The sequence below is a fragment of the Camponotus vicinus genome, unplaced genomic scaffold (genome assembly GCF_025532165.1).
Source record: "Camponotus vicinus isolate PSW18456_S1 unplaced genomic scaffold, iyCamVici1.0 SCAF_3, whole genome shotgun sequence".
Classification (NCBI taxonomy): domain Eukaryota; kingdom Metazoa; phylum Arthropoda; class Insecta; order Hymenoptera; family Formicidae; genus Camponotus; species Camponotus vicinus.
The window spans coordinates 3,700,901-3,725,667 of NW_028141967.1; the positions used below are offsets into that span (position 1 = coordinate 3,700,901).

Below are 24,767 nucleotides of genomic sequence, written 5' to 3' on the forward strand. Positions count from 1 at the left end.
TCCAACCTGTAGCTGCCTGTAGTAGCTGATGCGTTGTTGATATGCTGGAAGTGGGAGGATTCTAGGAAATTCTATGCGCTATCAATGCGCGCATTAAATGAAACGGAATAGTTTTCTCTGCAGCTTATGCGTTTTATGCGTGAAACGGAAGGCATCTAATATAAAATTGGCAGTGGTCAATCGCGCACTCCCATCATATGAGTGCGTTTCCACAAAAATTACGCCGGGACAAAGTCACGTTTCCTCGACGGATCACCGACGTCATCGAAAAAGTTCTGTTCCCCGGAAGATATAGAGAAGAGAAATTCAGAAACAAAAACTAACGAAAAAAAGTAAGTTTGACAGTTTTATTTTTCTCTTCCTTTTTATACAAATTTATACAAATTGCTGCTGGGCGATAGCGATGTTGAAATAATTGCAGATGCCGGCAAGATATTAGATGAAAACAAAAATACTATCATGTCGATTTCATCGAAAAAGTTCTGTTCCCCGGAAGATGTAGAGAAGAGAAATTCAGAAACAACAACTAACGAAAAAGAGTAAGTTTGATAGCTTTGTTTTTTTCTTCCGTTTCACAAGTTACTGCTGGGCGATAGCGATGTCGAAATAATTGCAGATGTCGACAAGATAATAGGAAAAAACAAAAAGCGTGCGATGGCATGAAGTATAATTAATTCAAATCAAAGGGAATGAGTAAAAAACTGAAAGTCGTCAACTATTTGTAGAGAGATACAGAAAAACGAGAAGGAAACTTTGCAGTACGTTCGAGCGATGAAGAAACGTCCAGAAGTCCAGAACCTTAGAAGTTGGCCGATCTTCAATCTGCTAAAACCGGAATTTATCCCGCAAATTCACACAGTTATGGTATATGGTAAGATTTATCTCTTTTTTTCTTTTCATCATATTGTCTTTTTCATTAATTATTATTAGTAGTAATAATTATTATTAGTTGCCTTCCATTTACATTCAAGTGATACTACGTCAGTTATGTATTTTGTACTCAGATAGTGACGTCATTATTCAGTGAATAAAAGATAATAAAAGGTAATAAAAACCCAGCAAACATCAAGTAACATTTATATAATTGTTAGTTGTAATTTCCCACTCAACAATATAACTGTTACATGTTATGCAACTGTTATATAACATTTAACAGTTATATTGTTGAGTGGGAAATTATAACTAACAGTTATATAAATGTTTGGTGTTTGATGGGAAGTAATACAGGTTCATAACTTTACTTTTAATGTTAATCTATCAGACTCATTAAAGCATATGGTCTCGAGCTTGTTTAGATTATAGGTAACAACTCAGTTGAATCTTACTTGTCAGCATCAAAAGGAATGTGCATTCAATTGAGTTATGACATCACAAGTGAGAATTATCTGAGTTTGGATATAAGGGGAAAGCAACTATTGTTACTTACACCGTGACATATTTTTTAAACAGGTTCCTTAGGTAATAGGGCTATAATTGTGACGAAAGACAAGAATGTCTACAATTTAGGTTGTACTGAAGACGATCATTCGAAGACTGGTGACATACAAACTGCTCTCTGCCCAAAAAAGATAGAAGAATTGTGTGGAAAAAACATAAAGATCTTTGCTCATAGCTTGTATTTCATTTTGGCACTTACTAAAGAGGGAGAGGTACATCAAAGAATTTATATTTTTCGAATGTGCCTTGATGGCACATCTGAGTTTCTGAAACTAAATTTTAATTTGCTTGAAAGATAAGATATTAGGAGGTTTTGCAGCCTCCCTAAATCCTGAACCTTTTTTAGGAAAATGGAAATGAAATTTTATATTTGTGCTGAAGATATTATAAGAAGAAAAAATATGAACAAGAATGACTTATGTATGGTTGTATTACTTGAGGGATTTTGTAGTAAAAATTATTAGTCATTTAGTAATGTGAGAAAATTGAAAGATGCCAATTTTTCTCATATTCTCATTTTCGCTTTCTTATTTTTAAATTTCTTATTTTTAATTGATTGCAATACTTTTATTCTATATACATACATGTGTGTGAAATCATAATAATATATAATTAGAAAAATCAATTAAGAATATATATTAAATAAATTAATAAATTAATTAAATATATAATAAATAAAAAATATATTAAATAAAATAAATTATTTTGATTAGAAGTACAGACATTTGACCATAATTTCAGCATGCAAATATTTTTAAAATTAAGACTATAGGTCATAAAATATTGTAAGGATATAATTTTTATTTCCTCTATAAGAAAAAAGTATGAGAAAAATTTTAAAAATATCTCTGATAAACATACAAAGAAAAGCAGAGATTGCTGTATACCATTTTCATTTCTTTATACATTCCATCTCGTTTTGTAAAAATTGCCTATAATAGAACATGTATACAGGGTGTCAGGCCTATCTGTTGCCAAAAGAAAGCTCTTGTAGTTTACCTCGAGAGCTTTTCAAAACACTATAATAAAGTATTTTTTCATCGAGTACTTTTCGAGTTATGAGGCTTGAAATAATTTCTTAATTTTTATATAAATCATAAAATATCTAATAAAATATTCATTTTTCGATTATCTTACCTTAATACTTTTATGTACAAAATAATGAGAGGAATCAATTGGTATATAGAAAACACATAATTGTTTTGAAGAAAAAATATGTAATTTGTAATTAACAATTTACAGCTGCTATTATTTTTGAAAGGTTTATTTCTGGGAGTTCAAGAAACCTGTATCGAATGAGAAATCGCCTGTCGCGTCCACACCTATTCGAGTCCCTGATTTTAATAAGAAATGTATCGTGGACATTGCATGCGGCGATAATCATTCACTCGTTCTCACCAGCGATGGAGAGGTACGATAAAATTGAACTATTACATTGATAATGATAATAATCATTCTTACTTAACAATTGTAATTTAGGTATATGCTTGGGGAGAAAATAATTATGGGCAAATTGGTATCGAAAACTCAGCTACTCTTAACAGTGTGCCGAGATCAGTAAAAATTGAATTGAACAAGAAAAATGTTGTCTGTATCGCTTGCGGTTCAACATTCAACGTAGTTATGACTGACGAAAACAAACTATATGGTTGGGGCAACAACGAGAACGGCCAGATTTCAATCGATAATACTTCCGTTTCTCTTACCACCACCATTGCTAGCAGTTCTACCGTCCAACAGACGTTAAATGTTCGGTATAACCGTATACATTCTTTGCAAAACGGGCAATTGAGCAATACTTTCATGTCTGCGCCAAGATCTTTTAATTCATTTTCCTTCGATCCAACATCAAATAATGTTCCATCGCAAAAATATGTCGAGTACCCACGCGAAATTACCACAATCTCGGATGAAATAGGTAAATCTTTTTTTTTTAGTTCATATCTGAGATTTGTTGTCTAAGAATGTTGCAGTATCGAATAACCTAATAGAGACTGACATTTTAGTTAAACTGGCCTGTGGATACCGGCATACATTGGCGCTCTCAAGAAAAGGAGAGATTTATGCCTGGGGCGATAACAGTCATGGACAGTTGGGCGTTAGAAATCAAATGAAACCTTCCTATCCGATCATGGTATCTCATACAATATTGGTGAAAATTGAAAAACGAGAAACATAATAATAAAAATGATATGATCGATAGGTAAAGATGCCCCAGATGGGAAAGATGTTGGATATCGCTGCCTACGGTAACTTGAGCGTTGCCGTTGAATATGATAGAACTATCTATGTATGGGGTGACTGTTTTGGTCAACGTATTACTACCCCATTTCGCACGACACTCTCAAGGATTCACGACCCATTTGCGTACAATAGCTGCAAAGTCATGCACAAGCCATTGACTTTGTGTATGAATATTTATGATATTTATGATGAAGAAGAAGAATTGAATATATTGGAATCTCTAGAAGCAGCATTTGATGATCCAGTATGTTTCATATTATTTTTCTGTATGCACTTGTTCGCATTATATAGCAAAACTAAATATGTATAATACATATTGTTTCATATTTCTAATTAAGAAATTTATTGAGTTTGTGTGTAAAAAGGAATGGAAAACTTTTTTCTTCTCTTTTTTCTACATAGAAAAAATAAATTGTTCGTGATTATTTTGATTAAGTCTTTTACCTCATTCTAGTCATATAACATTAGAAATAAAAAGTTATGTATTTTTTATGAAAGTTATGTATTTTTATATTAATCTAATATTATTAAATTATTTAATAATTTTTGTTTTTCAGTCGACGAGCGATTTTACTATAAAAGTCGAAGGACAACCTATTCACGTTCACAAAGTTATTCTTAAGATTCGTTGTCAGTATTTTAAGAACATGTTTCAACATGATTGGGCTGAAAATATTCAAAGGTAAACTTAGAAAAAAAACTGATTCTCTTATTAGAATTTTTTACTACAATTTCTCTTTGGTTATTACATAATGTGACATTGTGTTTTGACAGTACATCGGATTCATCGTCAGTGTACAACATGTCAGATAAATTTTCTTATATCGTTTATAAAGCCTTTTTGAAATATTTATATACCGCCACAGTCGATATACCTTTGGAGAACGCATTAGGTAAATTGGAGTTGAGTGTAAGCTCAAACTACCATAAACTTGCAACAATACTTGCGACAATCAGAAATTGAGACGACACTTTGTTACAGAGCTTATGGAATTGGCCAACATGTATTGTGAAACCAATCTTAAAAAAAATTGCACTCAGCTAATAAAGCAAGCCATTACTGTGTCAAATGTAGCTTTCTTCTACAATAAAGCGATCGAATACAATGCTAAGGTAAATATTACAGTTTGGGATTAATCACTATTAATATTAATATTGATACGATTAGAATTTATTAATTGCAATGTATTTATTTATGTGTATTCAATATATCATTGAATATCATGTGAATTTTAGGAACTCGAGGAATTCTGCTTACAGTTTGCTTTCCGTCACTTGAAAGCTGTAGTACTATCGGAAGAGTATATTAAGTTAGACAAAAATACTATAATTAATTTTACACGCAGAGCAGCTGAAGAAGATGTTTTTAAAACATAATTTTTAAATGCAAGTTTTGAGCCAAATTGTCAATTGTTTCTTTATTCCTATATATGTATCAATGATGCTACACATATCTAATAAAGTAAACTTTGTTCCAGTTATCATTCCATAGTCCAATGTTACATAAATATGTAATCTGTAATTTTATCCAATAATTTTATCTAATTTTGTATCGAATTTCTTATCTAATTTTATTTATCAATTGAGATATTTACAAATTTGATTTAATAATAAATTTCATACTACTCATAAGAAATTTTTTTCTTCTCACTAGTGTTTTTTATCAAAAAGTGAATATATAAGGAGAAGAATCACTAAAAATATATTATCAAATACAATACATCGAGATCATAAAAGACAGAGAAAAATAATATTAAACGTTTTCAATAATAAACTCATCTAGAATAGATATAATTTTATTATTGTATATAATATAGATCTTATATGATACATTCAATATGTAATTATAATTAAGCACTAGTAATTATAATGCTACAGAAATATGATAAGTCCATTTCAATTTTTGTCAGCGTCATCTAGTTCGCATCTTTGATTTAAGGTAATTAATTTAATCAGATGGCGTCAGAGAAAATTCTTGCATGAGCAGGCAAAGTTGTTTAGGTGTAAGTAATTACAAGAGCTTAAAAGTTTCGATCGTAGGAAGAGGAGAAGGTGCTCGATTATATCTCTTCCCTGACACGCCAGGGCGTTCTCCACGCGATCTTCAAATGCAACGTCAAAAAGCCGATGGCTGAAGACATACACCAGTAGCTTCGATTCTGGATAACGTATTGAGGATCTACAAGAAAAACATCAATTCGATGAACTATTAATGCTACATCGCGTGCCTTAAACGTTTAATTTGCATTACTTTTCTTCTCCTATATTAGAAGAAATTAATAAATGCCGAGTGTCAATTATATATTTATAAATATCACACACTTGAACATAAATTGATATATATTTTTAAATATGTATAATATGGTTAAAATTGAACTTGAAAAATATATTATCGATAATGAAGAAGTTTCTTAACGCGTAATTATATTTTGCGAGCCGATTATTCAACCGCGCCATTTCGTTTTTCATATATATTATTTTAACTTTTTAATATCGTTCGTTTTTTTCCAATACGAAATTTACTTTTTTCTTTTTAGAAACATCATAGGGATAAAGATTTACATCGGCTATAGTTCCGAATAGCTGTTACTTCCGATTGGGTTGAAATTTTGCAAAGACCTTCTTCTCAACTATATAAGAAAATCCAAGGGATTTTTGACGCATCGGCTCCGTTCCATCCCCACCTCCCCTCAAAGGTAAAAAATATTTTACTCTGTATCTCCGAAAATATCGATTTTAGAGAAAAAAGTTTCGAATAGAAGTTGAAGCTCTTGAAAGGATCTACAAGAAAGGTTATATACATTAAAAGATATATCTATAGTTGTACGGTCACAAATGTGTTGTCAACAAACGCTTTCATTTATTTTTCACAGTTCACTAACAGCTTATTTTTTGTCATTCCTATGTATTTTGACCAATAATTACACACACACACACACACACGCGCGCGCGCGCGCGGGGGAGGTGCAAGGGGGCCTTCGGCCCCCCTTCTGCACCACCCCGCCGGTAGGTAAGGTGGACTTTGCTTTACAACTTACAGCATGTGTCTATTGTGGCAAAGCCAGGTCCCTTGTACCGCCCGCGCGTGTGTGTGTGTGTGTATTCCATATCTCAGACATGGGTTTGGGGGAGGGAGGCGAAACCCACTGCATCTGCGCATGTACTATAGAAAATGTTAAATAGATCAGTAGGATGTAAACAAACCTCATACACATATATAATGTTGTTAATAATAATCTATAATGCCTAAAAGAAGCGTTAAAATTGTCAAACTTTAACTTGTTATATCTTCTAAATTAATGCCGTTCCCTACTTATTTTTTGCGGGGAATTACTCAGGACAACCTCCTCTATAACATTGAAGTGACGATAAAATCGGCGAGGTCTGACCTTTTATGCATATTTACCATACTGGTTTTGGTTTGTTAAAAAAGAAAGACTAGCCCACTATAGGTTAAAATTACTATTTTCTAACATAATAGCCAAAATAATGAGCTTACGAAAAAAATGTATATAACCTTTTTTGTAGATCTTTTCAAGAGCTTGAATTTTTCTTTGAAACTTTTTTCTCTGAAATCGATATTTTCGAAGATACAGGGTAAAACATTTTTCAACTTTGGGAGAGGGTGGGAGCGGAACAGTGTCGATGCGCCAAAAATTCCTTGGTACATTTTCTTATATCGTTAAGGAGGTTTATGCAAAATTTCAACCGAATTGGAAGTAACAGCTATTCGGAACTTTATCCTTTACATCTATAAGATGTGTATATATATATATATATATATATATATATATATATATATATATAATAATATAATAATATATAATATATAATAATATTTAATTATATAATTTATAACAATATAGAAATAATAATATTATTTATATCTATATTATATCTCTATTATTATATATTATATAATTAAAATTATTATTTGTGGCATTTAAAATGCCCGAAATTTTTAAGAAATGCAAGCAGATCAGATTTAATGTTTAGAGATAACTTTTTCAATTCGGATTGGCAACAAATCGCGTGAAGGGGGCAGCGAGTAGCTTAGGCAACAAAGTATTCATCTGTTGGGTGAAAAATCTATAGACTTAAAGAAATAGACTGCGCATCCCTACAAAAGACTCAAAAGAAATCTTTTTCCCTTTCTCTCCTTCAATTGTGCGAGAGAGAAAGAAATCCGACCGCTATCCCTCTCTCTTTCTAATGTTTAAGCTTTTGTGTAGGAATGCGCAGTCTATTTCTTTAAGGTCTATGGAAAAATCCCGGAATCGAATCCTAGTACCGCCGTTTCATTCTCTTTCCGATGTTCGAAGAAGATGCACACAAATGAATACGCTTTCTTTGACGTAAGATACTCTATTAATAGAAATATTCTTCTGATTACTCTTCCTTTAATTACACTTTCTTTTGAATTGTTTTAATTACCAGTTAATGACCGAAAATTAAATGTTTAAAATCCTTACAAAATCACGTGAGCCAATAAAATTCGAAGTAAGCATAAAGTACGTTATACGTAACTGCCCACGTGTTCCTCAAGTTAGATAATATTTGTTTGTTTTTTTTCGTTATCCATATAAAGATTTTCATTTGGACAAATGAAATTCTTAATCTTTCCCAAGAAGCAAGCAAAACTCGTCTGTTATAAGTGTTCATACATCGTCTTCCTAAAGTGACGGCATCTTCGCTCTTGCAGATAAAGAAGAGTAGCTCGCGTCTGGTTGCATAGCGTCTTCCTGAAGTGATAACACTCAAGAAGTAACTGAGGTAGTAACAGGAACAAGTGTGTTCCTAAAGGAATTGTTTTCCATTCATTTTTAAATATTTTTATTATCATGAAGGCGTCTCGATTTCACCTCTCTAAGAGAAAAAGAATTCGAAGAAGCAGAAGGAAAACTTTTCAACCGTTCGTTTCGTCGACGTTAAATATTACGCTGCCACAAAGTCACGTCGCCGTCATGTCGACATCGACGAAAAAATTGTCCTCTTCCCCAGAAAATGCAGATGCAGAGGAAAGAAATTCAGGAACAAAAACTAACGAAAAAGGGTAAGTGTGACGTCTTCTTCTTCTTTTCTTTTTTATACAAGTTACAGCCAGATGATAGCGATATCGAAATAATCGTAGATGTTCAAGTTAACAGGAGAAAACAAAAAGCGTGCGATAACATGAAGTATAATTAATTTAAACCAATGTGAGTAAGCAAGTAACTAAACTGAAAGTTGTCAACTATTTGCAGAGAGATACAGAAAAATGAGAAGAAAATTTTGCAATGGACTCTGACAGGGAAGTTATATCCAGTGGATCTTAGAAACTGGCCAATCTTAAGTCCGCTAAATCCGGAACTTATCCCGCAAATTCACACAGTTGTTGTATATGGTAAGATTTATCTTTTTTTTCCTTATCATTGCATTGTCTTTTTCATTACGTGATATTATTTCTTATGCTGTGGCATCTTGAACAGGTAACAGGGGTAACAGAGCTATAATTGCGACCAAGGACAAGAATGTGTACAATTTAGAATATGATAAAAATTATAATGAAGATTATAATAAAGATTATAATGAAGATTATAATGAAGATGATTATTCGGAGACTAGTGACATACATATTGCTCCCGACTTAAAAAAGATAGAAGAATTGTGTGGAAAAAACATAAAAACTTTTGCTCACAGCTTGCATCTTATTCTGGCACTTACAGAAGATGGGGAGGTACATCAAAAAATTTATATTGTTTGAATGTGTCTTAATCACACTTCAATATTTCTGGAAATAAATTTTAACTTGCTTGAATGAGTAATATTAGGAGGTTTTATAGCCTTCCTAAATCGTGAATTCTTCTTAGGAACCAAGTGAAAATGAAAATTTATATTCACGTTTAAGATTATTATAAGAAGAAAAAATATGTGCAAAACAATAACTTGGGCATGGTTGTACCACTTGAAGGATTTTGTGGTAAAAATTATTAGAGTTAATTAAAAATGAAAATTAAAAGATGATATTTCTTAATTTTTATTTTTGTTCTACATACACACATGTATGTTAAATCAAAATATAAGTAGAAAATTTAATTAGGGATATACATATATTAAATAAATAAGTTACTTTGATTAGAAGTACAGATATATGGCCACAACATTTATTTCAACATGCAAATATTTTTAAAATTAAGACTATATGTGAAAAATTGTAGTAATTTTTAATTGATATAAATTTTATTTTCTTAATAAGAGAAAAAATATGAGAAAAATTTGAAAATTTTTCTGATGAACAAAAAAAAAACAGAAATTACAGCATATTACTTTCTTTATGTATTCCATCTGGTTTTGTAAAAAAATTAAAGCAATACACACACATGCATGTTCATAATATTTTACAAGTGTGAAAATGTCATTTCTTTTATATCTATCATGGTCAATGAATTTATATAAATTTATTAAATTGAAAGGCACTTAATTTTATCATTAATCTTGGATCAAGTCTTTTCTAACAGTTCTTTGATACTTAAATGAAACATTCTATCTAAAATGAAATTAAAAAATGAGATAAAAAATATACTACAGCTGTATTATATTTGAAAGGTTTATTCCTGGGAGTTCAAATCGGGCGTTGAGAGATCTCTCGTATCCAGGCCTACTCGAGTTGCCGGTTTAAGCGAAAAACGTATCGTGGACATCGCATGTGGCAGTAGTCATTCTCTTGCTCTCACCAGCGATGGAAAGGTAAGTAAAAGATTAAAATATTACAATGATAACGATGATAATCATTCTTATAAATTAATAAACAACTGTTTGTAATTTAAAGGTGTATGCTTGGGGAAAAAATAATTTAGGGCAGATTGGTAACGGAAACTTAACTTTTAACAGTGTGCCGAGACAAGTAAACCATGAATTAAACAAGAAAAATGTTGTCCGTATCGCTTGTGGTTCAACATTCAATATAGTTATGACTGACGAAAACAAACTATATGGTTGGGGCAACAACGTGTGCGGCCAGATTTCAACCGATAATACTTCCCTTTCTCTTATTACCTCTGATAGTGGTTCTACATCAAACTTTACAAGTTCAATGTTCAGCCGATATGAATCAAACTCTAGAAATTCAGCATTCGACTATAACGCAACATCATATAGTGTTCAGTCGCAAAAACGTTACGTGTACCCACGCGAAATTACCGAAATCTCCGACAAAATAGGTAAATTTTTCTTTTAGTTTATACATGTGATATTTGATCTCTAAGAATGTTGCAGAATCGAACATCTTCATAATCGAAATTAAAGTTCCAGTTAAGGTGGCCTGCGGATGCGCGCATACGATGGCGCTTACAGATAAAGGAGAGATCTATGCCTGGGGCAATAATAGTCATGGACAAGTGGGCGTAAATAACAAGCGGAGAGCCTCCGGTCCGATTATGGTAATTCATGAATGAAAATTAAAAAACTTTTTAATAATCGCTATGATAAGTGAAACGCGAAGCGGAATAATAAAAAAATAATACGATCAACAGGTGAACATACCTCAGATGGGAAAAGTGTTGGACATCGCTGCCTACGGTAACTTGAGCGTTGCCGAAGGATATGATAGGTCTATTTACGTATGGGGTGACTATCTCAATCATTGTGTTGCTATCCCAATTCGCACGACGTTTTCGAGGATTCACGATCCATTTGCGTACAATAACTGCAGAGTCATGCACAAGCCATTGACTGTGTGTACGAATATTTATGATGAAGAAGAAGAATTGAATATATCGGAATCTCTAGAAGCAGCATTCGATGATCCAGTATGTTTCATATTATTTTTCTGTATGCACTTTTTGGCATTATATAGCAAAACTAAATATGTATAATACATATTTTTTCATATTTATATTTACGAAATTAATTGAGTTTTGTAAAAAATAATGGAAAACTTTTTTCTACATAGAAAAAATTAATTATTCATGATTATTTTGACTAAGTCTTTTATCTCATTTTAGTCATATAACATTAGAAATAAAAAGTTATGTATTTTTTATGAAAGTTATGTATTTTATATTAATCTAATATTATTAAATTATTTAATAATTTTTGTTTTTCAGTCGACGAGCGATTTTACTATAAAAGTCGAAGGACAACCTATTCACGTTCACAAAGATATTCTTAAGATTCGTTGTCAGTATTTCAAAAACATGTTTCAACATGATTGGATTGAAAATCATCAAACGTAAGCATTTAGAGAAAAAATTGGTACTCTTATTAGAATTTCTTACTACAATTTCTCTTTGGTTATTACATAATGTCACATTGTGTTTGGACAGTACATCGGATTCATCGTCAGTGTACAACATGTCAGATAAATTTTCTTATATCGTTTATAAAGCCTTTTTGAAATATTTATATACCGCCACAGTCGATATACCTTTGGAGAACGCATTAGGTAAATTGAAGTTGAGTGTAAGCTCAAACAACTATGAACTTGCAACAATACTTGCGACAATCAGAAATTGAGACGACACTTTGTTACAGAGCTTATGGAATTGGTCGACATGTATTGCGAAACCAATCTTATAAAAAATTGCAATCAGATAATAAAGCAAGCCATTACTGTGTCAAATGTAGCTTTCTTCTACAATAAAGCGATCGAATACAATGCTAAGGTAAATATTACAGTTTGGGATTAATTACTATTAATATTGATTTTGATACGATTAGAATTTATTAATTGCAATGTATTTATTTATGTGTATTCAATATATCGTTGAATATTATGTGAATTTTAGGAACTCGAAGAATTCTGCTTACAGTTTGCTTTCCGTCACTTGAAAGCTGTAGTACTATCGGAAGAGTATATTAAGTTAGACATGAATACAAAAGATAATTTTATGCGCAGAGCAGCTGAAGAAGGTGCTTTTAAAACATAATTTTTGTTAAATGCAAGTTTTGAGCCAAATTGTCAATTGTTTTTTTATTCCTATATATGTATCAATGATGCTCCACCCCACTACAGCACACAAAGATTGCATACACATTGCAGCAATCTTTCACCGCAATATTGCAACATTGCAAATTCACTGCAAAATGTTGGTGCACCATTGCTGTGGGATTGCAGCAACGTTAAAATGACCACTTTTAGGAATATTGCAATGTAAGATTGTAGTAATGTTACGGTGCAATGTATTTGTAATATTAAAACGCGTTTTGCTACAAATGCAGACCGTTTTAAATTTAATAAATAAACTTTGAAAAAATTTAAAAAATGTTTAAGAAAGATAGGAAAACAACATTTCCCTTTAAAAAAATTTCACGCCTTTAAAAAAATATCTATTAATGTTTTTTATTAATAAATTTATTAATAATTAATTTTTTATCTATAAATGTTTCTTATTAAATATTTATCTCAATAATATACGTACAATTATTTTACATACCCTCAACACCAGATTATTTTAATACGTGCAATAAATAAACTATTTCTCATTTATCCATTCAGTGAAGAAGAATCTGTTTAATATTCTGAATCCCAACGAGGTATCCAGATTATTAAATAAATCAAGTCAATCAAAATCATTATTTGTTTAATAATCTAGATCCCTTATTAGAATATTAAATAAATCAAGTCAATTTATCAGAAATTAAACTGACTCAAGACAAAAAATATAATTACTGTATTAGTCCATTGTAGACCTTATATTCACTTTAGACGGAAATTCGAGTACGAGTAGTAGTACGAGTTAGTTAAGTTTGGTGTCGCCACGTAGCGGCAAGTAAAGAAACACATGTTATACATTTTTGTTATGTTAAAATGTTGCTGCAATATTGCTAAAGTAATATTACAAAATAATATCTCTGCGATATTTCTGCAGCATTACACTGCAATGTGCAATGTTGTAAGTTTGCAGCAATGTTAATGCAAACTTCTGTGCTGTATGGGACATATCTAATAAAGTAAACCTTGTTCCAGTTACCATTCCATAGTCTAATGTTACATAAATATGTAATCTGTAATTTTATCCAATAATTTTATCTAATTTTGTATCGAATTTTTTATCTAATTTTATTTATCAATTGAGATATTTACAAAATTGATTCAATAATAAATTTCATACTACTCATAAGAAATTTTTTTCCTCTTACTAGTGTCTTTTATCAAAAAGTGAATATATAAGGAGAAGAATCACTAAAAATATATTATCAAATACAATGCATCGAGATCATAAAAGAGAAAAATATTAAACATTTCAATAAAATCGTCTAGAATAGATATAATTTTATTGTATATAATTTAGATCCCATATGATACATGCAATATGTAATTATAATTAAATACTAGTAATTATAATGCTACAGAAATATTATAAGTCCATTTCAATTTTTGTCAGCGTCATCTAGTACGCATATCTTTGATTTAAGGTAATTATTTTAATCAGATGGCAACAGAAAAAATTCTTGCGTGAGCAGGCAAAGTTGTCTAGGTGTAAGTAATCACAAGAGCTTAAAAGCTTCGATCAGGGATAGGAAGAGGAGAAGATGCTCGATTATATCTCTTCTGTGACATGCTAGGGCGTTCTCCATACGATTTTCAAATGCGACGTCAAAAAGCCGATGGCCGAAGACATACACCACCCGGTAAGCAAAATGCGCGCAATTTGCCAGCAGATTGGCGACAGATTTCCACAAAAGTTGCTAGCAGATTGGCATCCGTTATGTCCGCAATAGGCTCACGATTTGCTAGCAAAACCTGCTCACAGAATCTGACAGTAGATTGTCAGCAAAAACCGAGCAGGATCTGCTAACATCACTTGACGTCAAATTGTCGGCAGAAAACGAGCAGGATCTGCGCGCGCGTAATCTGACGGCAGATTAGCAGCAGATCCCGAGCAGAATCTGCAGCTTCTGATCATTCATATAAATAAGTAATATAAATACAATAAAATTAATTATTACAGATGCTAAATAAGACTATCGGCGAGTTATCGGTTAATTACAATTTTCTTCTAATACAACATATATGTAATATGTTATATCATAGTTATATCTAATAGTAAAGGACTAGTTCAATTTAATTAAATTAATAATAAAGTAAATGGTGAAAATAATTAAATTTAATTTATAAAACTTGAGATATAATTTATTTAGAATTAAATTCTTCCTTTATGCTTCAAATAGGCAGTAAATAAATAATTTTTCATTTATCCTATTGATTCCAATCAGTTTAATATTCTGAATTTTATCTACTTGTATCACATATCAGAAATTAAAGTGGTAGAAATAGTTACTATATTTTTTATCTTTTATTAATAATCGCGACTTTATATATATTTCTGACAGAAATTTGATTGCGAGAAAATACATCACATAGCGGTAAGCGAAGGAACTATCGAATCAAATGCAGATTGTTGCCAATTTGCCATCAGATCACGCATGCAAACCCTGTTGCACTTCTGCTGTCAATCTGCAGTCAAATTGCGCGCACGTAGATTCTGCTTGATTTTGGCCGATAATCTGATATCAAGTCATGTTAGCAGATTCTGCTTGGTTTCTGCCACCAATCTGCGTCAGATTCTGTGAGCAGGCTCTGCTCGATTTTTGACATCAATTTGTCAACTTAATTAGTAATAACAACTTCAGTATCAAATTTGTAGTCTTTTTGCTAACATTAGTTGATAGCAGACACTTGGCATGATATGCTTTCTACAGACTTTGCTATCTGGGCAGTAGCTTCGATTCTGGATAATGTATTGACGATGTACAAGAAAGACATCAATTCGATGAACTATTAATGCTACATCGCGTGCCTTAAACGTTTAATTTGCATTACTTTTCTTCTCCTATATTAGACAAAATTAATGAATGCCGAGTGTTATCAAGCGACGCGGTAGCGTCGCGACGCCAAGTACATAAAAAACAAGTCCGAGCATTGAGTTGAGAGTCACTGTTCTCGACGCGGCGCTACCAAATACCTTATCCGGAATTTCGCGTCAAGTAAACTTTCGGTTAAGATATTTAATAAACTAAAGCCGTAATCAAAAATCTAACGACACTTTTATGATATAATATGAGTACAAGCTTTCGATTGCGACCTGTTTAAATAAAATCGGTGCAGTCAATCCTGAGAAATGATGATTGAATATCAGAATTGTGACATTTTTCGTTCTCTCTCTTCCTTTTTCAGGTTCAGACTCACGTACATAGTTCGCACGCACACACGCAAAGCGAGTTTGTCCCTCAAGCGGCGTTCACACCGCTGCGTATACGATTATTGCTTCGATATGTACAATGCTTTAAGAGACAAAATCATATGTGTGCATGTGCGTACATACGTGTGATATGTATATGTATGTGTGTATGGACGTATGAAAGATAAATTTATTAAAGTATAGTGCGGAATAGTGTAACAAGGAAGAGAAGTGACACGTTAAGCAGTCAGGTTATTAAACACAGATTAATAATAAATAAATAAAAATGATAAAAATAAAAATAATAATAATAAATAAATAAGTAAATAAATAAAACTATAGTGCGGAACAAGGAAGAGAAGTGACATATTAAAGGTTATTATCAATTTTGTAATTTTCATCAAAAGGTAAAAATATTGTAAAATTTTTTTCATTAATCTGTTTAAACATAATATATTTTGACATATATATTAACACATTACGGTCCGGGCTGTTTGCGCGAAAACTTTTGCCGGCATATTTTAAGGTTTTCGACTATGTTGCATCACTTTACAAAAATGGTTATAACTTTTAAAATATCAAATATAAAAAAAAAAAAACCCTATTTATATGTCTCCGGCATTTTACGAGCAGTCAAGAAAAAACATATTTTTATGTCTCCGGACGGTAATGTGTTAATCTTAATAAAGAGAACAGACATTTATCATTTTGTGGAATATAATTATGTAATTTATAATTATATATATATATGTGTGTGTGTGTGTGTGTGTGTGTGTGTAAAAATTTACATATTTGACTGCGCGACCATAATTATAGTTATATACATAGACATTTATTACATTTGCCTGCGTAGACAAATATAGTTACGCAGAAATATTCCCTACATGTATAATGATAATTATATATATGTGTATGTGTGTATACACACACACACACACACACACACACACACACACACACACATATAGTGTGTGTGTAGAAATTTACATATTTGACTGCGCAACCATAATTATAGTTACATAGATATTTATTACATTTGTCTGCATAGACACAAATATAGTTACGCAGAAATATTTCCTACATGTATAATTATATATAATATATATATATATATATATATATATATATATAATTTATATATATATAATTATACATGTAGGGAATATTTCTGCGTAACTATATTTGTGTCTACGCAGGCAAATGTAATAAATATCTATGTAACTATAATTATGGTTGCACAGTCAAATATGTAAATTTCTACACACACTATATATATATACATATATGTGTGTGTGTGTGTGTGTGTGTGTGTGTGTGTGTGTGTGTACACATACACATATATATATAATTATCATTATACATATAGGGAATATTTCTGCGTAACTATATTCGTCTACGCAGGCAAATGTAATAAATGTCTATGTATATAACTATAATTATGGTCGCGCAGTCAAATATGTAAATTTCTACATACACACACACACACATATGTATATATATATATATATATATATATATATATATATATATATATAAAATATCTATCACAGTCTTTAAATCGAAGTAAGTTAGGAAAACTTGGCGTGCCCGGATCGTAATCAAATGCAGATTAAATATTTAATTACATAATGTCTAATATTTTACATTTTATTGGAGATATATTTGTTTATAATGTAAACAATCCGGGCACGCCAAGTTTTCATAACTTACTTCGATTTAAAGGCTGTGCGAATTAAAACTTGCGTAAAACTTCTTTTTAAATTATATACATTATATAAAATGTGTTTTAAAAATTAAAAGAATCCTAATTCTCATTAAATATTTTAAAAATCAATTTTCTCTGAATAAATATAAAATGCGTTTTAATTTCTTAGGGAGAATTTATGTATAATATTTCTACTGTATAAAATTAATATTTCACGGCAAATATTATATCAAATTTACAAATTGCTCTTAAGTATTTGGCTAATAGTAATTATTGATTTCATATTTAGTTTTGATATTTTATTTTTTAATATTTTTTTATGAAAATTATTTGTTGAGGTTTTGTTTTTTAGGAAAATGATTTTTTGAGGGAAAATTACTGTAAAAAATTATTTTTAAGGAATATTTTTATTAAAGATGCATACAAGGTAGAATATTCTTTATGTACTTGGCGTATTCTTTTTACCTTTGTAAGGTCTTTTTTAGAGGGTATTATATATTTATAAATATCACACACTTGAACATAAATTGATATATATTTTTAAATATGTATAATATGGTTAAAATTGAACTTGAAAAATATATTATCGATAATGAAGAAGTTTCTTAACGCGTAATTATATTTGGCGAACCGATTATTTAACCGCGCCATTTCCTTTTTCATATATATTCTTTTAAATTTTTAATGTCGTTCGTTTTTTTCCAATACGAAATTTACCCCTTTTTTTTTTAGAAACATCATAGACATAAAGATTTACATTTATAAGATGTGTATATATATATATATATATATATATATATATATATATTATATATAATATAGATATTTTATATATATATATATATATATATATATAAAATATCTATATTATATATATAATATACAGGGTGTTCGGAAATTCAATCGACAAATTTTCAGAGATTGTCGGGGGCACCATAAGAATCATTTTTTGCAAATGAACCTGGAGTCGGAAACGTGTCATTACATCGCTACGGCATACGGAGTGTTCGGAAAAGTCGGGACCTTGAAATATCACAAAAAAATAGAAGTTTCGTCACGCCCGTGATAATGGGCCTCTCCATAAACAGCAATCATGTCAGCATACTCGTTCCAAGAGTATCGCTCCATGTCGCATTTGGTCAGAAAGAAATAATATCAGAAATTAGAAATAAAATACTTTATTTTCTAGATAATGATTTCAATCGGATATGTGCTTTAACAACAGTGCACAACAGTACTGTTTGGAGTACAAACTCAAGTCTACAAAAAAATGAAGGTTTATATTTGCTCGAATGTCTGTAGTAAAAAATGGTCCAAAATATCATACGCATCGGTCAGTTATAAAAGTAGATCCACCATCATTTACCACTTCTACCTTCATTCGCGGATAATAATACGATAGCTACAGTCGTCGACTTATCAGGAAAAACTTTATAACTTCAATAACTTCGAAACGGCTTACTTAAAGTTGGTAAAATTAGTGCTTTGAAAAGGACTCGAGAAGGGCTACAAGAATATGCAATAAAAAGTGGAGGGTTCCATTTCAAAAATTCAAGGTGGCCTTGTCGTGACCTTGGCGACGCCATCCAAGGTCAAACACATGGCGCCAGTAAATAGACCTTTTACACCCTACAACTTTTGTTTGAAACAATTTTTTGTAAAACTTCTATTTTTTGTGATATTTCGAGGTCCCGACTCTTTCGAACACTCCGTATGCCGTAGCGATGTAATGACACGTTTCCGACCCCAGGTTTATTTGCAAAAAATGATTCTTATGGTGTCCTCGACAATCTCTGAAAATTTGTCGATTAAATTTCCGAACACCCTGTATATATGTAATATAGATAATATATAATAATAATATATATATATATAGGTATATATATAATAATATATAATATATAATAATATTTAATTATATAATTTATAACAATATAGAAATAATAATATTATTTATATCTATATTATATCTCTATTATTATATATTATATAATTAAAATTATTATTTGTGGCATTTAAAATGCCCGAAATTTTTAAGAAATGCAAGCAGATCAGATTTAATATTTAGAGATAATTTTTTCCATTCGGTTTGGCAACAAATCGCGTGAAGGAGGCAGCGAGTAGCTTAGGCAGCAAAGTATTCATCTGTTGAATGAAAAATCCAGAGACTTAAAGAAATAGACTGCGCATCCCTATACAAAAGATTCAAAAGAAGTCTCTTTTTCTTTCTCTTCTTCAATTGTGCGAGAGAGAAAGAGACCCGACCACTATCGCTCTCTCTTTCTAATGTTTGTCTTTTGTGTAGGAATGCACAGTCTATTTCTTTAAGTCTATGGAAAAATCCCGGGATCGAGTCCTGGTACTGCCGTTTCATTCTCGTTCCGTTGTTCGAAGAAGATGCACACAAATGAATACGCTTCCTTTGACGTGAGATACTCTATTAATAGAAACATTCTATGATAACTCTTCCTTTAATTACACTTTCTTTGAATTGTTTTAATTACCAGTTAATGACCGAAAATTAAATGTTTAAAATCCTTACAAAATCACGTGGGCCAATAAAATTCGAAGTAAGCATAAAGTACGTTATACGTAACTGCCCACGTGTTCCTCAAGTTAGATAATATTTGTTTGTTTTTTTTCGTTATCCATATAAAGATTTTCATTTGGACAAATGAAATTCTTAATCTTTCCTAAGAAGCAAGCAAAACTCGTCTGTTATAAGTGTTCATACATCGTCTTCCTAAAGTGACGGCATCTTCGCTCTTGCAGATAAAGAAGAGTAGCTCGCGTCTGGTTGCATAGCGTCTTCCTGAAGTGATAACACTCAAGAAGTAACTGGAAGTGTGTGTTCACAAAGGAATAGTTTTTCATTTATTTTTAAATATTTTTATTCTTATGATGTCTCGATTTGATCTCTTTAAGAGGAAAAGAATTCGAAGAAGCAGAAGCAAAACTTTCCGACCGTCCGTTTCGTCGACGTTAAATATTACGCTGCCACAAAGTCACGTCGCCGTCATGTCGACATCGACGAAAAAATTGTCCTCTTCCTCAGAAAATGCAGATGCAGAGGAAAGAAATTCAGGAATAAAAACTAACGAAAAAGAGTAAGTGTAACGTCTTCTTCTTCTTTTCCTTTTTATACAAGTTACAGCCAGATAATAGCGATGTCGAAATAATCGTAGATGTCACCAAGATAATGGGAGAAAACAAAAAGCGTGCGATGAAGTGTAATTAATTTAAACCAAAGTGAATAAGCAAGTAACTAAATTGAAAGTTGTCAACTATTTGCAGAGAGATACAGAAAAACGAGAAGAAAACTTTGCAATGGACTCTGGCAGAGGAATTATATCCAGTGGATCTTATTGTTAGAATCTGGCCAATCTTCAGTCTGCTAAAACCGGAATTTATCCCGCAAATTTACACAGTTGCAGTATATGGTAAAATTTATCTTCTTTTTTCCTTTTCATTGCATTGTCTTTTTCATTACGTGATATTATTCCTTATGCTGTGGCATCTTGAACAGGTGTCAAGGGTAACAGAGCTATAATTGTGACCAAGGACAAGAATGTGTACGATTTAGATAATGATGAAATTTATAATGAAGGTTATAATGAAGATGTTTATTCGAAGACTGGTGACATACATGGTCTCTGCTTAAAAAAGATAGAAGAATTGTGTGGAAAAAACATAAAGACTTTTGCTTACAACTTACATTTCATTCTGGCACTTACAGAAGAGGGGGAGGTACATCAAAAAATTTATATTTTTTGAATGTGTCTTATTCACACTTAAATTTTTCTGGAAATAAATTTTAACTTGCTTGAATGAGTAATATTAGGAGGTTTTATAGCCTTCCTAAATCGTGGATTTTCTTACGATCCAAGTGGAAATGAAAATTTATTTTCATGTTTAAGATATTATAAGAAGAAAAAATATATGCAAAACAGTAACTTGGGCGTGGTTGTACCACTTGAAGGATTTTGTGGTAAAAATTATTAGAGTTAATTAGAAATGAAAATTAAAAGATGATATTTTTTAATTTTCATTTGCAACATTTTTATTCTACATACACACATGTATGTGAAATCAAATTATAAGTAGAAAATTTAATTAGGGATATATATTAAATAAATAAGTTACTTTGATTAGAAGTACAGATATATGGCCACAACATTTATTTCAACATGCAAATATTTTTAAAATTAAGACTATATGTGAAAAATTGTAGTAATTTTTAATTGATATAAATTTTATTTTCTTAATAAGAAAAAAAAATATGAGAAAATTTGAAAATTTTTTTGATGAACAAAAAAAAGACAGAAATTACAGCATATTATTTTCTTTATGTATTCCATCTAGTTTTGTGAAAAAATTAAAGCAACACACACATACTTGTTCATAATATTTTATAAGTGTGAGAAAATGTCATTTCTTTTATATCTATCACGGTCAATGAATTTATATAAATTTATTAAATTGAAAGGCACTTAATATCAACTTTATCATTAATCTTGGATCAAGTCTTTTCTAACAGTTCTTTGATACTTAAATGAAACATTCTATCTAGAATGAAATTAAAAAATGAGATAAAAAATATACTACAGCTGTATTATATTTGAAAGGTTTATTACTGGGAGTTCAAATATGACGTTGAGAGAACTACTTTCGTATACAGGCCTACTCGAGTTGCCGGTTTAAGCGAAAAACGTATTGTGGACATCGCATGTGGCAGTGGTCATTCTCTTGCTCTCACCAGCGATGGAAAGGTAAGCAAAAGATTAAACTATTACAATGATAACGATGATAATTATTCTTATCAGTTAAACAACTGTTTGTAATTTAAAGGTGTATGCTTGGGGAAACAATAATTTTGGGCAGATTGGTAACGGAAACTTAACTTTTAACAGTGTGCCGAGACAAGTAAACTATGCATTAAACAACAAAAATGTTGTCCGTATCGCTTGTGGTTCAACATTCAATATAGTTATGACTGACGAAAACAAACTATATGGTTGGGGCAACAACGAGAGAGGCCAGTTTTCAATTGATGATATTTCCCTTTCTTTTACTACCTCTGATAGTGGTTCTCCCGTCAACTATACATCAAACTTTACAAATTCAGTGTTCAGCCGTTATGTATTAAACTCTAGCAATTCAGCATTCGTCTATAACGCAACATTATTAAATAGTACTCCGTCGCCACCATATTACGTGTACCCACGCAAAATTACCGCAATCACGAATAAAATAGGTAAATTTTTCTTTTAGTTTATACATGTGATATTTGATCTCTAAGAATGTTGCAGAATCGAACATCTTCATGATCGAAATTAACGTTCCAGTTAAGGTGGCCTGCGGATTCGCGCATACGTTGGCGCTTACAAATAAAGGAGAGATCTATGCCTGGGGCGATAACAGTTATGGACAAGTGGGCGTAAATAACAACCGGAAACCGTCCGGTCCGATCATGGTAATTCATGAATGAAAATTAAAAAACTTTTTAATAATCGCTATGATAAGTGAAACGCGAAGCGGAATAATAAAAAGATAATACGATCAACAGGTGAACTTGCCTCAGATGGGAAAGGTGTTGGACATCGCTGCCTACGGTCACTTGAGCGTTGCCGAAGGCTATGATAGGTCTATTTACGTATGGGGTGACTATCTCAATCAATGTACTACTACCCCATTTCGCACGATGTTTTCGAGGATTCACGAACCATTTGCGTACAATAACTACAGAGTCATGCACAAACCATTGACTGTGTGTACGAATATTTATGATAATTATGATGAAGAAGAAGAATTAAATATATTGGTATCTCTAGAAGCAGCATTCGATGATCCAGTATGTTTCATATTATTTTTCTGTATGCACTTTTTCCCATTATATATCAAAACTAAATATGTATAATACATATTTTTTCATATTTATAATTACGAAATTTATTGAGTTTTGTAAAAAAGAATGGAAAACTTTTTTCTACATAGAAAAAATTAATTATGCATGATTATTTTGACTAAGACTTTTATCTCATTCTAATCATATAACATTAGAAATAAAAAGTTATGTATTTTTTATGAAAGTTATGTATTTTATATTAATCTGATATTATTAAATTGTTTAATAATTTTTGTTTTTCAGTCGACGAGCGATTTTACTATAAAAGTTGAAGGACAACCTATTTACGTTCACAAAAGTATTCTTAAGATTCGTTGTCAGTATTTCAAAAATATGTTTCAACATAATTGGGTTGAAAATGATCAAACGTAAGCATTTAGAAAAAAATTGATACTCTTATTAGAATTTCTTACTACGATTTCTCTTTGGTTATTACATAATGTCATATTGTGTTTTGACAGTACATCGGATTCATCGTCAGTGTACAACATGTCAGATAAATTTTCTTATATCGTTTATAAAGCCTTTTTGAAATATTTATATACCGCCACAGTCGATATACCTTTAGAGAACGCATTAGGTAAATTAGAGTTGAGTGTAAACTCAAACTATCATAAACTTGCGACAGTCAAAAATTGAAACGACACTTTGTTACAGAGCTTATGGAATTGGCCGACATGTATTGTGAAACCAATCTTAAAAAAAGTTGCAATCAGATAATAAAGGAAACCATTACTGTGTCAAATGTAGCTTTTTTCTACAATAAAGCGATCGAATACAATGCTAAGGTAAATATTACAGTTTGAATTAATTACTATTAATATTGATATTGATACGATCAAAATTCATTAATTGCAATTTATTTATTTATGTGTATTCAATATATCATTGAATATCATGTGAATTTTAGGAACTCGAAGAATTCTGCTTACAGTTTGCTTTCCGTCACTTGAAAGCTGTAATTCTATCGGAAGAGTATATTAAGTTAGACATGAATACAAAAGATAATTTTATGCGCAGAGCAGCTGAAGAAGATGTTTTTAAAACATAATTTTTGTTAAATTCAAGTTTTGCCAAATTGTCAATTTTTTTTTATTCCTATATATGTATCAATGATGCTATACATATCTAATAAAGTAAACCTTGTTCCAGTTACCATTCCATAGTTTAATGTTACATAAATATGTAATCTGTAATTTTATCCAATAATTTTATCTAATTTTGTATCGAATTTTTTATCTAATTTTATTTATCAATTGCGATATTTACAAAATTGATTTAATAATAAATTTCATACTATTTATAAGAAATTTTT

At 30.9% G+C, this 24,767-nt stretch overlaps 1 protein-coding gene and 1 long non-coding RNA gene across 3 annotated transcripts; one reads left to right on the top strand and one right to left on the bottom strand.

Annotated features, from left to right (window-relative positions):
• LOC145968314 (uncharacterized) lies at nucleotides 1–24,607 on the top strand. The gene is made up of 35 exons (XM_083093694.1): nucleotides 1–332; nucleotides 422–539; nucleotides 726–871; nucleotides 1,450–1,649; nucleotides 2,699–2,848; nucleotides 2,917–3,355; nucleotides 3,444–3,571; nucleotides 3,641–3,925; nucleotides 4,239–4,363; nucleotides 4,456–4,574; nucleotides 4,664–4,794; nucleotides 4,918–5,051; nucleotides 8,459–8,734; nucleotides 8,925–9,064; nucleotides 9,150–9,397; nucleotides 10,267–10,407; nucleotides 10,490–10,880; nucleotides 10,966–11,099; nucleotides 11,193–11,468; nucleotides 11,766–11,890; nucleotides 11,985–12,103; nucleotides 12,193–12,323; nucleotides 12,447–12,586; nucleotides 12,674–12,811; nucleotides 20,385–20,654; nucleotides 20,842–20,987; nucleotides 21,074–21,294; nucleotides 22,173–22,316; nucleotides 22,396–22,801; nucleotides 22,893–23,020; nucleotides 23,114–23,398; nucleotides 23,696–23,820; nucleotides 23,914–24,032; nucleotides 24,110–24,240; nucleotides 24,363–24,607. The coding sequence occupies exons 2-35, from the start codon at nucleotides 460–462 to the stop codon at nucleotides 24,501–24,503; spliced, it is 6,312 nt and encodes a 2,103-aa protein (XP_082949820.1). The 5' UTR covers nucleotides 1–332; nucleotides 422–459; the 3' UTR covers nucleotides 24,504–24,607.
• LOC145969247 (uncharacterized) lies at nucleotides 5,509–6,713 on the bottom strand. Of its 2 annotated transcripts, none has more exons than XR_014437992.1 (3): nucleotides 6,564–6,713; nucleotides 6,244–6,462; nucleotides 5,509–5,860 (listed from the first exon to the last, which is right to left on the bottom strand). It is a non-coding gene; the product is annotated as an uncharacterized LOC145969247 (long non-coding RNA). The 2 variants fall into 2 exon arrangements; XR_014437991.1 differs by having other exon boundaries at nucleotides 6,534–6,713.
• Nucleotides 24,608–24,767: the final 160 nt, after the last annotated feature.